This window comes from Vollenhovia emeryi, unplaced genomic scaffold (assembly GCF_000949405.1).
Source record: "Vollenhovia emeryi isolate VEMERY1.0 unplaced genomic scaffold, V.emery_V1.0 DF939217.1, whole genome shotgun sequence".
Taxonomy (NCBI): domain Eukaryota; kingdom Metazoa; phylum Arthropoda; class Insecta; order Hymenoptera; family Formicidae; genus Vollenhovia; species Vollenhovia emeryi.
The window spans coordinates 557,751-575,000 of NW_011967149.1; the positions used below are offsets into that span (position 1 = coordinate 557,751).

The 17,250-nt window shown below is 45.4% G+C and overlaps 1 protein-coding gene across 1 annotated transcript in view; it reads left to right on the forward strand.

Moving 5' to 3' along the window:
- Positions 1–17,250, forward strand: part of LOC105560909 (CCR4-NOT transcription complex subunit 6-like) — a 584,882-nt gene that overhangs the window by 556,801 nt on the left and 10,831 nt on the right. Inside the window, exons 5-6 of the mRNA XM_012010419.1 lie at positions 2,695–3,007; positions 9,368–9,519. Coding sequence (XP_011865809.1) covers positions 2,695–3,007; positions 9,368–9,519 — 465 coding nt within the window. The remainder of the gene's footprint in view (positions 1–2,694; positions 3,008–9,367; positions 9,520–17,250) is intronic.

Below are 17,250 nucleotides of genomic sequence, written 5' to 3' on the forward strand. Positions count from 1 at the left end.
TGAAGCGAAAGAGATGAAAGACAAAAGTAAAATTTTCATTTTCCTTTTTCACTTACGATTATCTTTCACACCGTCGCCCCACCGGATAATTTTACTTTTGAAATGTTTAGAAAGTAAAAACAAAGTATCTTATTAAAGGAAGAAAGAGAATAAAGAATGTATTAAGAAATTTTCCTGGTATCGCAGACATTCGCGAGAATACTGATTAAACAAAAAAGATTCACGATAGAAGCGCTATCGTCTTCCTTATCACAGTCGTCGCGAGCGATAGAACCGCCCCTCGAACCCGATGTGTACATCGTTGTCTTCATCTAAAGAGCACGGGGGGGGGGGGATAACGGCGGGACGCCCATTAACGACGCATATCTCACGCAAGATCGAGCCAGAATAATGCCCTCTTAAGATGATCACCGACTTAGTTGGCGGAAGGACCTGTCGAGATGGTCGTGTTAACAATCCCCGGAGAACGAACGGGGCTCGAGGGAAACAAATCGGTGAATCGTTAACGATCGTATTTATCGGGAGGAAGCTAAATTAAAAAAAAAGAGCCGGCCTATCGGCCGGGTTTATCGCCGCGTCCGTCGGGAACGCAGACAGATAATTAAAGATTAAAAGCGCTCGCGCTCCGCTCCGCGCCGCGGAACGCCCTGTGTCTAATACGCAATCAGTGTTGTCTCACATTTTACATTATCTTACGTTTTGCATCTCGCTCCGGTAAAAACCGATGGAAATAATAGGCATCTCATTAAGCGTTTCGACGATGAAGAAAAATTAGTCGCGTCCTGTTACGCGATGAAGAGCGGAGGGATCGGCGTTTCCCTGCGAGGAGCGAATTCGCGTTCGACCGAATGATTAACGGCGTTTCGGTAACGGCGGTTTCGGGCGAATCCGAGATGCCGATATTACCTTTAATCGTTTCCCCCCTCGCCGGCGGCTGCGATATCGCGAGCTACTCTCGTAGTGGAGTTCGCGTACGCGTTATTGGATTGCGGCGGATACCGCGGCTCAATTATTTACACTCGCTCTCCCTCCCTCCCTTTCTCCGTCTCTCTCTTCTCCTCTCTCTCTCTCTCTCTCTCTCCCACTTTGCACGGCAGCGATCGTATTCGCGGTAATAGAACCGCTGATTTATTGGCTTAGCTCGGCCGTCTATCGCACGGGCTGCGTTCAAATTAGTTCCAGAGTATCAACGGGAGATGTGTTCTTCGATGGCATCGAAGTACCGCACCCCCGCCGCCGAGCTGGTACCCCGACTGGTATATTAAGTGAGGAGATTCGGCAATTAGTGCCGTGAGTCGAAAGATTGACCTGCTAACAAGCCGGATCGATAGTATAGCGCGCGCGAGCTGCTTTCCGAAGCGGAAGAACGCGTCTGAGATGGAACGGCCGTCGTAAATGCGCCGAATGACGAGGGAAGGCGCGTCTCGATGTTGCGCCCTCGCGCGATTCGCACTCGCGCGTTCGCTCTAATCACGGTATTATACTACGCGCGGCGGATAACTCGCGGAGTCGCGCCCGAGAGACTAAGCGAGGCAGAGCAGCGGCAGAGAAGAGAGACGTCGGGAATTTATGCAGACAGCCGGGGCGACGTTGGCGAGACAGCTCGCTTTATGCTGATCCTCTTATCCCGAGCCGTGAGAATCCGCGCGCGAGCGAGCGAGCGAGCGAGTCTAAGCGTGCAACACGTATCGCGTTTACGGCACGTGGAACGGGGAGAATCGGAAGACGGGAGAGCTCGAGGAAAATAGGGAGACGGCTTACGAACCGAGGCGTGAGGCCCGCGGAATCAGAATCGCGAAGGAAACGAGCGCGCCGACCCGCGGCGCGGAGTAAATCAGAGCCTTCCGTTATTATTCGCGTCGCGACGGAAACGATCTGCGGACGTTACGTCCTTCGTGATGGCAAGCGAGTGGAATAACATTTCCGACGAGGAGAGAAAGAGAGAAACAGATTTTTATCCGGTAAACGAGATGAGTCAGCGATCGAGCGATCTCCCTGGATTTTTTAACGATACATATGTTTTATTTTAAAAAGTGATCAATTAACTATAAACTCTCGATGTTAAAATTAGGGAGTGACAAGGTTCTGTATCCGTCAACTTTGTTTAACTTCCATTTGCATTGCAATACTCTACTTTGAGCCGTCTTTAGCGACGCGGTAACAGATAAACAATCTCACGTATGGCTGATGGCAGAGAACGATCCGTAGACGCTTAAGATTGTCTTGGTCGTAGACGTAAGGCAGAGAAAAACGTAAGTCGTAAAAGGCTATTGTGTACGACTTACGTTTTTCTCTGCCTTGCCTTACGTCTACGGCTAAGGCAATCTTAAGCGTCTACGAATTTTGAAAAAAAATCATGAAATTTCCATTAATATTCATAATCGGCAAAATGTTAAATAAAGTATAAAATTCAAATCGTAAGTGAGAGTCAGCAAAGAGGAGCGAAATCTACTCGTCAAAATAAGTTCAGAGAACGTGAGATTAACCAAGTGTAGCCTTGGAAAAGATAACTGAAACGCATTCGAGTATTTAATCGGTAGAGGTGGATAAAATTGAAACAATGATACACTTAAATGATAACAATGATACAATTAAAGCAGTGGCACGGTCGCAATTTGACATATTTGTTTTCCGTTACATATTTGTACGTGGAAAAAAGAGTGTACAGAGCGTACGTTTTGTTGACTGTCGCAGGTATATTCACGGTGATGTGCTACAACGTGCTGTGCGACAAGTACGCGACGCGGCAGATGTACGGCTACTGCCCAAGCTGGGCGCTGGACTGGGAGTACCGGAAGAAGGGCATCCTCGACGAGATACGGCACTACGCCGCGGATATCATCAGCCTGCAGGAGGTCGAGACGGACCAATTCTACAACTTCTTCCTGCCGGAGCTCAAGCACGACGGCTACGACGGCATATTCTCGCCCAAGTCCCGCGCGAAGACGATGGCGGAGAACGACCGCAAGTACGTCGACGGCTGCGCGATTTTTTACAGGACCGTCAAGTAAGTGCATTCCCCTGTATCCCGCCGATATTCGCGACGCAGCGATAATGCGTTATGTTACGTGACGGAAACGAAAACGGCAGGGAGGGGGGGGGGGAGTTAAATATGGATCGCGACGAACGCTTCAGTCATAAGCGTCACTTGAAACAGATTGGTATTCATATTAAATGGAAAGTTTACGATTGATCGCGTCAGTTTCTCTTCGCGTCGGTGTGAGACTGGAGATTCGACATACCGAGAGTAAATGTATCACAGAATCTGCCTTATGAAAGCTTGAAGGTAGATATATTTATTTTTGCTTCCTCATGGAGGAAGCTTATTGTGCGCTTTAAAATGCTCACAAATCATTTTCCAATTTTCACACTATAATTCTCCAAGCTTCGTCTATGAGGAAGCCAAAACTTCTAAAAAATCGTGCCCAGATCTGGAAGCATTATGCAACTTTGCAAATTTCCCCTTTCAATTCCTAAAATTCTTGAAAAATTAACTAACTCAGCCTTGGAAGTTCCACCTAGGAACTTGCTCTGTAAACCTAATCAGTAAGCAATCTACAAATTTTTAATGTGTGCCCTCTTCTAGCTTCCTCTATGAGGAAGCCATTAAAAATTTCCAATTCTTTTTTTATAAGATTTGCGCTCTCCCCCCCTCTCTCTCTCTCTCTTTCTCGATATGTAATATAATACATAGACAACCAAGTTTATCGATAACAGTCTGCTACAAATATGGTCGGCAAAAAGGTACAAGTTTGATACAAAATCTAATACATTTAATTACCAAAATGCTAATAAAAATAAAGCATGGGAATAAGATATGATTAATAATGGCAAAAATCAAGCTAATGTACTTGCTATATACAGTTTAACGTAACTGTATTGTTAGCAAAATTTTTAGCAATTATACGTATAATTTACATTTCAGTATTTTACTTTTTATTCCGTTGCCGTAAGTAAGTTTCATGATAAGGGCATACATACTCTACGTAAATATATGCGGGATGCGAAATGAAGAAGATTGGTTTTTGGCTCGTGTCGCTACGTCGATTTTTCGCCGAGTTAGAGCGTTTTAAAAATCGGGCGCGCGCGCACCATTCATTTGTGAAGGCCGCGCGAGTTTTACGCAAGTAGTACGCGAGCGTACTACGTCCCCAAAAAACTGGCATAAAAACATACGAGGCACAGCTGTTCGGTAGTAAACATCGCCGCGCTAGACGCCGCATATACGCGTCGTCTGCTGCTTCTGCCTTAGGTTAAGATTGCGAGTCGATATAATCGTCAATATCGTCGCACAGAAAAATCGTAGCGAGATGAACCTGGTCTGGTTGGAAAGCTAAGATTTCAGCGCTTCTAACGAGATAAGAATCACTTATCTCGAATCATTAGTTTATGAAATATCGTCAATTAATTCTGAAAATAAAATTAATTTTGTCCCGAGATCGAGATCACGAGTCGATATAATCACTAAGATCTTCGCACCGAAAAATCCTAGCAAGATGAACTTGGTCTCATTGGAAAGCTAAGATTCCAGCGCGTCTAACGAGACGAGAATCGCTTGTCTCGGATCATTAGCTTGTGAGACATCATTGATTAATTTCGAGAATAAAATTGATTTTGTCCCGAAATCGAGATTGTGAGTTAATCTCCGCACAGGTAAAACAGTAATAAAATCTTCAGTTTGTTTAAAAGCTAAAATTTTAGCGCTTTCAAAAGTGTAATTTACCTTGAATAACTAGTTCGTAAAATATCATCGATCAATTACGAAAATCAATTTTGTTCTGAAAATCAGTCTCCATCTCTTATAGTAGAACTCACTATAGCTTCGAATTCATTATTATTATTTCACGCATAATTTTTACTTCAAAACCATAATTCTTGTAATTTTAACAAATTAAAATTAGAATTTTAACAAATTAAAAATGTTTAGTGAATTACGATTACGTGGATATTCAATATAATACGACAATCACACATGCGACAATTTGCTTGCTATTTCTAATGTATTTTACTTCAACTTAAGTGGAATCTAATCGTTTGTATGCAATACAATGCAGTTGATGCATTGTTATAAATTTTTCTACACAGTACAAGCAGTTTATTCATTTTGTAAGTTCAAGACTATGATTTACAATAATTTTATGCTTTGTTTCTCTTTATATACCTTTTTAAAGAATATTTCTAACGGACCGAGAAGAAATAAAGTTCTGCAATATTATGATATTCGTAAACAAATGTCTATAGCATCGATAGATATATTGTTGTAAAGCGATGTGATTTGCGAAGAATTTAGAGTCGTTACACGCGAGAATTTTTATTCTACTTACAGTCTCATAACGCGGAGGGATGTCGCGTTAATTTGTCATTTCTCTTTGCATATTTTCTTATCACACTGTGCGTTCTAATTGGCTCGCCGGAGAAAGAGAAAAATGATTATCGATAGTCTAGACGCTCCTGCGATCGTTCGATTTATTAAGAGGCGTGGTAATTTAATTAATAAACGCAGGACGGCGCAGCAGAAAACGCTGTCCGATGTAATACAGTTATCGATCACGCGCAATCGAATGCCTCGCGAGTAAATGCGCCGTGAAACTTCTCAAAGGATCAAATCGATAACGTCATAACGCGTAAATATATTGCAGCAGAAGCGAGGCAGTGAAATGTTAATAGACAATTGATTTTTTAAACAATTTATTACCCCGGTATATTTATCTTTTATAATATTTTACCCCAATATATACGCGTCTCCGATTTCATCTTGCATTTATGTTTTCAGTTTCAAAGAAGTACAGACGACAAGTGACGACAATCTGAATATGAAATATTTGGTATGCGGACGCTTCGTTGCTTTGATACAAAAAGCGTTCGGTGATAAAACAATTTTTTAATTATTCGACGTTGCCGTTTTCACGAGGTTCCACAGGTTCGATATTCAATTATTTTGCGTCAAAGATTATCGTAACCGCCTTTGCGGGATCAATTATAGAGCCGCTTATCACTGTGTCGATACTGAAAACAACGGCGGCTTCCCAAAGCGCGACATTTAATTCCGAACGGGATGAAAGATGCATCCGCTCGTAATTTAACAAAGCGTCGCGCGCGTGTCTGGCGTGTAATAACGTCACGGTAATCCAATATCGCGTCAGATAGTAACGCCGCGTCGTAAATCGCCGTCTGTGTTTAATAGAAAAGCGAGCGCGCCGAGCTCTCGCGAGCGAGCACTTTCTCGCATTCGACGAGCAAATTAACTGGAAATCGATGGATCGCTCTGCAGCGAAAATAATATCCGCGCTCGAGAGAATCGAAACCGTGCAAGTCTTCAAAATCAGCTCTCAGGAGAGAAATAACAATAACAATACTTGTGAGAAACCGAGATACGATAGAAACGGGCTTTTTGAGTCATGCCGCTCCAATTATATTCCGCATCAATGTATTCATTTTTATTATTAAGGTCGATATTTTTGTCTATTTAAATTAACCCCCCCCCCCTCTCCAAAGGCTCTTGCAGCCCCTAGACTTGTAAAATTTTTAAATGTCTTGAAATTTCCATCGTAATTTTTTTTCCTTTAACTGAAACTCAAATAGCCCCTTCTTATCCTAAATGAATGATCTTAAAGAAGCGTGAATAAAAGGGAGATCCAGTTAGCTCGAAATTTATACGAAAGACGACATTGAATATTTGGGATCTTAAGAATAATCCCAAAATTGCCGGGTATCGCTATTCTCTCTCGACCATTTACTCGGAGACAATTTCTTTTCGCAAGAAGCGAGAGAGGACCCGACAATCCCGTGCTCATTTCCTCTATGCGCGTCGCGCGTAGACGCGATACAGTTTCCGATTTCAATGAACCTGATTTCGATATCGCCGCGCGCACGTTACCGCATCGATACGCACAAATTGCTTTTACGACGGCCATCGAACGGGGCGGCGTGCCCAGCTGCACGGTGCACATTGTCTGTGACGCATTAATCATCGCGCCCGGCCGCTCCTCTGCCCGAGATATCTATTTCGACTGATGCTTATTTTCAGAGTATCACGCGGCATAATAGCAGGTCTCCGCGATATCGCGCTCGCAGTGCCGGCCCCCGAGGCCATCGGGACGCGATTAATGCGCCCGTATGCATACGTCGCGCGTAACGGCTCCCTTTATAACCCGCCGTCGTAAATAGGCGAAGTAAATGTCTCTCTGCGTGACAATATTAAGGTCGATGGCGGCGAACGTGCGCCCTCTCTCCGTCCCGCTCGTTAAACGTTCCGCGGGCCGTTTTAACCACCGCATCGTTTGGAGTATTAAACATGCGTTCGGTTGGTTTAGGGGGCGAGGCTCGTAACTCTGGAAAATACGCGGGGCAGAAGTTTCGAGGTTCAGTAAATTATTTAACGATCTTCTTATCGTGCCCTTCCGATAAAAACTATCTTCTCCTACAACCCGAGTCGAATATTTAGTACCGGAATGGGCCTCAATTATTCTGCTCTGTCTTCACTTGGACCTCGGAGTCGGTGTGAAACTCCAATTTGAGGCCCAGATGAGTAAAGAAATTGCGTTTAACCTTATTTTAACCCTCAAAGAGAATGTCACAAAATATTTCACCCTCTTTGAAACCTCTTAAGCCGGAGAGGATCTACTGAACCTCTGTTGATTACAACTGGCCTCTTTACTGCTAAAAGCTGGAAATGGCGACTCCTTTCAGGCCTATCTGAGGTGGAAAATTCGATATATTTTCTCCGACATAAATACCTCAGTTAGACCACGTTGCTCCCAAAACTTATACGAGGCTAAACTGAGGCCAAAATATTCGACTCGGGAAACGTTTTATTTTATTAAGACACGTTATTAGAGATATTTCCGTATGACTCGGCGTGAGGCGGCGAGGAACCATCGCCGCACATGTCGAAATTCGAGATTGAGCGGCGAATCGCCGCGCGTTGGTCTGACCAAAAACGATTCGTACTACTGCGACGCGAGACCGCCGCATATAGCTCACATGGTGCTTTCTCCGCGCTTTATCTCGTTCTCTTTCCCGTCTCGCTGGACCGGCCGAAAGTGAAAAAGAGAGGGGGAAAAAAAGGAGGAGCTTACGGTCGCTTTTACGGCTCGCAAAGACGCGCGGCCGTCGATTTCAATCCGACTGCACAACGCGACCAAATCGACCGAACCAAATCAGCGTTCACGCGATGAGCGTAAAGTTCAACTTGCGTTCAATTTCCGCCTTCGGCGCTCACCCCTCGATCATTCCCGGCTTTATTGCCTCGTCGCGGGTTATACGGTGCGATGTCGAAGCGCCGTTTGGAAAAAAAGAAGAAGAAAAGATCGGAGGAAGAGCGGGGCGAGGGGACTTAATGTTCGCGCGGCAACAACGTCAGTGAAGTTCCGCAAACCGTTAAGCAATACACATTTTTCTGGCGCGCGAATTTCATCTTGAAACGCAAATAAATGCAATCTATTGTAATTTTAATTATATCAGATTATACACAAATCCTGTATTCCGAATAAAAATTCCAACCATACCCCAAATATCTTTCGCAATCTTATAATAGTATTAAAGCGACGTCCTTTTCAATTTCAATAACGAAAACCGAGAACAAGTCAGAAAGCTGTTTGAGACAGCGGGGAAAAGTCAATTACGCATTCCGGGGGATTTCCGCTGTCGACCCTCTTTCTTATTTTTGGCCGGTCCGCACCAAATCCTCTTTCTTCTCCCTTGAGCGACACTGCGGATGACGTTGATTCAATCTTGTTTACGAGCGAGGAGTGGCTGGCCGCGGGCGGGGGGGGGGGGATGATGGCTCATATAATGGGTCTTCGGAGAAGAATATATTTCTCAGGCATACGTGCCTTACATACCGCGGGTAGGGCGCAGGGTAGAAAGAAAAGGAAGTCCGGGTATTCTACATCGCGTACGTGATACGCCTCGCTCACGAGCTCCCGCTCCGACGCTGCGACGGAAATCGTCGCGCGTCCCAGGACGACGGTGTCGCGTCCCGTCGTATCCGAGTCTTATCGTGGGCGCAGGCGTCAAAAGTCCCTCTGCGCTCCCCACGGGGCGAAATTGAGCCCTCCTGTCCGGCCATTTATCGGGACCTGGACGACCGATTGAAGAAGAAGCAGGAATTCCTTCCCCGGTGAACTCGACCCCGCAGTGGCAATCGACACTGCGGCCCTCCGTTGCGACGATAGGCGAGATAAATCGAACCTCCTGGAATTATCTCTCCTGTTTTTGACGGTCCGCTAAATTCTACTTATATCTACGGACTCGCTCGAATACAGTTCTGCCATTCTCTGTCGAACGTATTATATATTGCTCTCGCTATGTACCGGGATACGTGACCTAATTGTTTTTACATCCGTTCGTTTTTGTTCTCTTGCAGATTTTCTTTGATAAAGGAGCATTTAGTTGAATTCAATCAATTGGCGATGGCAAACGCGGAGGGTTCGGACAACATGTTGAATCGTGTTATGCCCAAGGATAACATCGGGCTCGCTGCATTACTTAGGACTAAGGAAGCTGCTTGGGATAACGGTGAGTACACGTCGATATATTTCTCAATTGCAATATTCATCTGAACGAGATCAATATCTCTTCTTGTCGTGTTTCGCAGTATACGTGACTAAGGTAATATCTTATAGCGAGTCAAATATCGGTCTGTAATTCAAATTTGAACGCTCGGTCGAATATTCTCGGATTTTACCAATGTATGGTTTGAAGCTGCTTTCAGTCAGCAGAGGAGAAAATATACAGGATGAGTTTTAAAAAAAAGAACTTATCACAAATCATCAAACTCGCTTTTGGATGAGAAAATCGAATCGAATCCAACGAGTATTCTCGTAGCTTTTCAAACGTGAATCTTTGATCGCGTTATCGCATCCACACGTGGCGCGGGGCATGAATACGAATTCATTTGGATATTTCAGCGTTATCAGCATTATCGAGAAATAATCTCGAAACGCGCGAGAGGGTTAAAGATAACGTGAACCGTCCGCGGAAGTGAAAGGAAAGCGGAGAATGTAGTTTCGATACTAACTAAAGCGCCTGCCCGTTTCGCGCACGCCCACGGTGAATAGCGCGTATCCAGCCGCGTGTTTGCACACCCTGAAACACGAAAGTAATTAACGCGCCGGTCTCCCGGTAACCGATGAAGCCGCCAGACTACTACCGGACGTGCAATATACAGAAGTCCGCGTTTTTCCCGCGGCTCGCCGGCCGAGGAAGTGCACGCGTCCGATGATTGAAGCGAGTAAATCGAGCACGATACCCCGATCCGATACACGTGCACAGGGTGAGTCAATAATATCGCCGCGTTTCTGTCGACTGATCCAGGCAATTTTTTCTTCTCAACGAGAAATCCAAATCCTCGGCAACAGTATTTTAATTATAAGGAATCGGAAGTGTCGATATTGCCGAATTTTTAAGCCGTACTTATTTTCTCGAAATTTGCGTTCCCTTCAAAGTACGGGAATATATTTGAGCAAACGTTTAAATTCGATGACAGGGAGTCCGTTCCTGTATCTTACACTATGGTGAAAATGCTAACCGTCCCCTTTGACAGAAACAAAGCCGCGCTCACTTTTAGCATCTTCGCTATATTGTAAGATACAGAATTGAACCTCAGGTCGCGTATTCTAAGTTTAAGTCCGGGCCGAGAAGATGCCGCTCGGTCAAATCTTTCCAAGAAAAGATCGGAGGGAGCGTCGGCGAAGCGCGGACACCCTGTATAAACGACGTATCGCGGAATGCGCGAGCAAACCAGGCCCGAGATTTATATAGCGGCCCAAAGGTCGAGAGCGGCTCTTACGGCTCACTCGGACGCGTCGGAACGTGCTCTCGTTAATGAGCCATTACCTACGTTACATTAATCCATACCGGGCGCAACGACCGGCTGGGAAAAAGCGACGGACCCTCCTCGCTCTCTGGCGCAGGGAGGGTAATCGATCGCGTCTGCGAGACCGGCGACTCCTCGCAGCCTCTTGCGCGCTTCCTGCGCTGCGGTTAACACCTGGTTAGCTTCTTGTATATTGCAAGTTATTACTATGAGGTAGACCACTATAGTGGATGCCAGATTATCAAATCGTCTCGTAGTATTTCTAATTTACGTATGCGCACGCACACAATTGTAGCGCACACAGCTCTTGGAAGGAAGACTGTTACGAAGGAAGATTTTTGTAAATGTGTACCAAATTTTTTTTAACCTGAAAAATGCTCGTTATCGCAATTCCTTTCTGTAATCGTCAAAAAATTCTCCCTGCGAAATTCTTACTGGTTGTGACGAGCATTAAAAATTTTACATTTTTTAAATGGAATTTGAGAATTAAACGCAAGGAGAGCGCCCGTTGCCAGCAAAAGCTACGTGAATAAATTAGCGAACGACTCATGAAAGTTATTAAAAGATAATAGTTAACTCTCATAAAATGAAATTTATTCATAACATATAATAAAACACAATGGTTTCGACTTGGCCATCCGCAGCAACAATAGTTTGAGGAGCAAGAAGTATAAATCGCGATCGAGCATTTTTAACAAATTACTGAAAAGGTCGAGAAAACATAACGGGCTTGAAGTTTAGTTGTTCTTTTCTCCGTGTAAATTGTTTCCATTGTAACTACTGACTTATTTATACAAGAATTCAAGAAGCGGTAGCGCGATTGCGAGTAAATATTTTTGCGGACGCTCGTAAAGAATGAGCGAACGAGCTCGCAGCTGCAGAGTCGCAGGAGTATACTTCGTTCTTCGGAGTACTCGAAAAATGATGGAATCTGCGATCTTCATAGCCCAGAGAATTCCCTCGCAAATGAGATTAATCGCCGAGTTCTGAACTCCTCCGAATTTCGCGGAGTGTTCGCGTTGCACTCGCGCCGCATTTCTCGCTTTGATGCCGTCGCTCAACTTCCCCCCCCCCCCTCCCGTGCACGCGCCTAAGACTTGGCCAATCGAGTAATCGCGAATAATCAGAACACGCGCGTAAACCAAACTCTGCTACAACCGGCGTTCAGATGAGCAAACAGCCCAAATCAAATATAGCCGGGTGCGTTCACATCGTTCTCTCGATGAATCTCACAATGGGCTCGGCGTGTTTCTGTAATTCCGACATTTAGCCAACTTTTCACGCCGCCTCTTTCCTCTCCGCTTGCGGCTGCGTTAATCGCGTGGAAAATGACTTGACGTCGGTCCTACGTCAACCCATAGACATAGCAATACTAGACCGAGCATGAGACGCCAGACCTGAGGCTCAGGTAGAAAAGAATGAAAAATAGGTGCCGTCCACCTTTCTCTCTCTAACGAAAATAGAAAGAGAAAGGTTGACGGCACCTATTTTTCTATCCTTTTCCACCTAACCTTCATTGCTTAAAAGAGAACATGCACGGTCTAGTATTACTATGTCTATGCATCAACCGACACTTTGAGATAATTCCAACAAAGTGCGTGACGCGTAATTGTAAAAGATCCAAGCGGCGCTTTAGCGCGCTGGTCGACGTTTCCTCGCGGAGATAGATGCGCTCGCGCCGAGGAAGGATATCGAGATTAGATCTCGATCGAAGAGCTAAAATCCATGTAACCATGCCAGTAGGGCGCGATTAATGATCCCTCATGCTCGAATACGAGCAAACGCGAGACACGTCCCAGGCTTTATGTGGGGGGGGGGGGACCCGGGCTGATAGCCTCTCGGCTCGGCGCCGTGAAAAAGGATCGTCCGTTCCGGGAGGGAGCATCGCCGGGATACGCGGGCCTCCATCGCTCGGACTAATAGTGGTACCATTGGCGGTACTAATAGTCCGATATCAGCTGCCGGCTGCACGATGAACGATGCGCCGTCGTTCGGAGATATGAGGGGATCGTTTATTCGCCGGATTCTTTTCCGCGCGTAGAAATTTAAAGGCGACGTCGGAGGAACGTTAATCATTCGCCGCGCGCTCCGAGAGGAGGAAACGCCTTCTCGGAGTCTCCCCGATAGCGTCCTCGGTTCTCCGTGCGATAACGTAACGACCATAAAGACGTCGCGCGCCCGCGCGACGTGCCGCCGTATCTCCCTGAATTCTGCGCGTCATACGTGCAGTCTCGCGATGCAATCGCGTATCAGATGCGAGTGCCGTAATGTCGAAATTTTAATTGGAGACAGACCCTTCGGTCGCGGTTACGATTACGGTTGCCGCCGCGCTTATACCGCGCGTTGTTTACTCCGAAGTCACAGTTGTTCCCTCTCAAAGTTTACGCGCATCCTTTTTTTCCGCGCCCCGAGGATAGAAAAGCAAAGCGCCCGGCTTTACGCGCGGTTAACCGGATGAAAGTTTCCTCCGACTTAAAACGCCGGCGAAACTCGTTCGGATCCCACGGGATTATTCTTCCGTGCCGACGAGGATATAGCAACCGTCCGGCAGCCGAACGGAATGCATTTAGATACGACGGGGCGATACGGAGTATCGAATTTCTCGACTGCGAGGAAACCGGAGAAAAGAAAAGAGAGAAGGAGTTTAGGAGTTACTCGTGAAATAATCAATTTTGCCGCGCGATTACGCCTTGCAAAATTAGAGGCTTTAAAAGCGCGACGTAAATTTCAGCCGAATTGAAATAAAACAGTATCATCGTACGAAGAATTCGGGTGCGTTTCAAAGACATTTCCTCGAGATTTCCGTACATCGAATATCGAACAATTAAAACGAAAGACGTCTCAAACTATTATATTATTCGATGGGTGGAAGCCCAGAGAATCGATCGATTCAACAAAATCCCTTTATACATTTGGCATAATATATCGCGAGCTAAAGATTGATAAAAGGATGAGTGGAATGCTCCTTTTCCAAGAGAGAGAGAGAGAGAGAGAGGGAGAGAGAGACGCGTCCGCTCGAAACGTGGGACGCGTCCGAGCGCGCGTCGTGTAACGTTACGATGATTCGCATTTCCACGACCTCGTGGCTATCGGCAGATAAATCGCCGGGTAATTGAATTCGCGAGCGAGCGAGTAACCACGGGAGCCCCACCCCACACGTCGTCCGTTACACGCGGGACAGCTTGTCGCTTAATTAATCGCGCCTGGCGACGCGACGCGTCCCGCGACGAGACGAGAGGAGAGAGCGCGCGTACCCTTCGGAAACGCGCTCGCTCGCCTCCCGCCCGAGGCGGAGCGACAATCGCGAGCGGGCTCCCCTCCCCCCCCCTCTCTCTCTCTTTCGCTCTCTCGCCAGCTTTATAATACTGCGAAGAGGCTGCGAGGACGCCAATCCTATCTCGAATGAGTATCTCGGGAACGTGTGTTCCTCCGCGTGTGTCACTCCGCTCGATTTTTCACAGATATATTGAATGCCGCCGTACACTGAAAAGTCCATAACTCTGTACACATGCATGTATAAGTAAGCGCGCGTGGGTTTGGTATCTTTTCGCAAATTTTTTCACTTGAGGCTACTCGAGACCCTCCTACAGACCGTTTCATACGTACGGATAGGTCTCATTGACACTAATAATAAGTAATTAGTAAATAATAGTAGTAATAACCGACAGCATACGTAATTTATTTCGTTACTTAATATTATTCACTGGCACATGCATTGCGCCATACGTACGTTATTCGTTATTCTTAGGATAATAAGAAAAAGTGAGGTTTAAATCGCAGTAAAACGGTGAGAATTGTTGCCTGTGTAAAATCTTATCATTTTGTCTCGCATTGAATTTCTCAAGAGACGAGATTTGAGATCCATTCTTCTAAAAATGAGATCCACGAACATTTTTCTCAATTCGCTCCCACGTGCAGTGAAACTTTCATCTTCGTTTCATCGACATATGAAACTTGTCTTGGCTATTGCGTTTTGAAACGCCCTGTGGATTCGTCGGAGGATTGACGTATCGGCATCGGGTGTCTCATTAAACACGTCAGAACAGTCTAATTGGATAGGTGACTCTTGAGCAATGATCGCAAAGACGAAACCAACTCCACGCGAAATGACGCTCGTAATCATTCACGAGCGCGCTTTAATACCGGACGCATCATTCTTCGCATGAATATTAATGCAAAGTGAGAGATGAAAAAGAGAGAGCGAGAGGCCTGCGCAAAATGACGTGGCGCGGCACACAAGTCAATGCGCAATTAGAAAGACGAATCTGTTCGTTTTAATGACACGCATTGGCATTTAATTATTTTAAATATCCTGCAATGCCATTTCTTCGAGTCTCACATCGTCTCTTCTCTCTCTCTCTTCTCTACGTCTTCAAACGCAGGAGAAAAATGGAGGAAAGTCCTCTATTATGAGATAGAATTCGAATGTGAGATAGCAGGTTTCAACGTCCAAATTCAATCACAACAAATCTTTTTTCGCAACGATTACACGTTCTAACGATCAGTTTTCCACGAAACGGATTTCGCTCCAAGAGCAATAAATTCATGGTGGAACCAACAGATGACGTCTATTAATTTAGCCGAAACTCCGCTATCTCATAATGGGGGACCTTCTATTAAAACGCTCCGTTTCTGCTCGCGGCGTGACACTCGTTAATTTCTATTCAATTTTGAGACACGCGAGAGATTTTTATCCAATTAATATTATGTACTTTCTTAGCCCGCCTTGTTACTTTTACGTGTTTTTTCTTCTGTTTTTCATTATTATTCAAAATACCAATCGGTCATCAGTGTAATTTCTTTACTACAGTCACTTAGGAGTTTCGAAGTGGAATTAGTCTCGGATTGTGATTCTTGGTAAAAGGCAGTTCGCAGAATTCCTGCCCCCCTCCCCCCCTCTTCCCTCCTATAAAACCTTCTCTCTAGAGGGTATTCGGTGGCAGAGAGAGGGAATCGATATTGATTCCTTCAGTAATTTACGAGACAGCCCCTCCCCCCCCCTCCCCCCGGTTCGACCTGGCGACTGCGGGTTCGCAGGTTCGATTGTCGTACAACCGCTATCGAAGGCACACCTTAACCCTCTATTCTAATCTGACTTGATTTACACTCCGGAATATCCGTATTGCCGATGGCGAGCAGCCGCATTACCGGACTCTCTCCAATCTCGTCGCGTTACGCAACACGCGACCGAATAGCAATATACTCGCGATGAACTTGGACCGTGCGCTAGGAATACTTTACTGTCCGTGATTCAGAAATGGTGTACCACTCGTTCGGCGTGTGATAAATATTTCATTTATTGCCTTGTACAAGGAATGGATAACGGTAAAGGGATAGGCAATAAAATGCCATACATTTAACGCTAAACGCTAATCGCGCAGTAGTAATAATAATAATTTCCTTCTTCCCCGTGCGAAACATCGGCCGTTTGTTTTCGCTCGCCGGACAAGGTGATTCTTGAGGGACGTTGAAAGAACATAGCGCGGGAGATTGGGAACGCGAGGCGAAACAACTGGTTTGAGTAGGGTTAATCTGTAAGGCCCCGATAGTAAAAGCGGATCCTCGCGGGCGCAATTAAACGGTGAATTTACGATATTGTGTTCGAGAGGACAGAGTACACCCCCTTTGGATTTCACACGGGGGTATTAAATAACGATTTTTGCGTCTGATAATCCCAGAGAGAGAGAGAGAGAGAGAGAGAGAGAGAGAGAGAGAGAGAGAGAGAGAGAGAGGGGGGGGGGGAGGAGCCAAAGGAGAACCGACGCGAACTACAACGGCAATGAGGAAGAACTTAGAAAACTGTTTAATCCTGAGGGAGAGTCGCGATTTTTTTGCATTAAAGTCGATTGCTCGAAAAATTTGAGAATTATATTAAAAAGTTTCCATGAAGTATCGTGATTCGGTTAAAAGTTATCGGCTTCGAGAAGCTTAAGTATAAAGGTCTCTCAATTAAATAAAGTATCAAATTTACGATCGAACCCGATAAATAAATCAAGTTTTTCCTTTATTAGAGAGACAACGCGGCATTTTGAACGACTTTGTGAGTTTTGTGAAATTTTATGCATTTTATTAGCAATAATTATATTTCAGAAAACTCTAATAAGGTCTTCAAAATGCCACGTTGTCCCACGATTTTCGGGGTAAATTTTGAGAGATAATTCTCGCCGTGTATATACAGGGTGTTATGTAATATCCGCATCAACGCTTATTGTGGGATAGAGTGGACTAGACTAAGTCGAAAAGTCCTGTATCACTTTGCAGGTTTTGCAATAGTTAACGAGTTATTAATTATTAAAAATCGCTGCCTTAGGCCGGTCCACTGCCCAATTCAAACGTGCGGCGAGATCGATCGATCGTTACAACTCTCTGCGCGCCTAGTAACGATCGATCGATCTCGCCGCACGTTTGAATTGGGCAGTGGACCGGCCTAA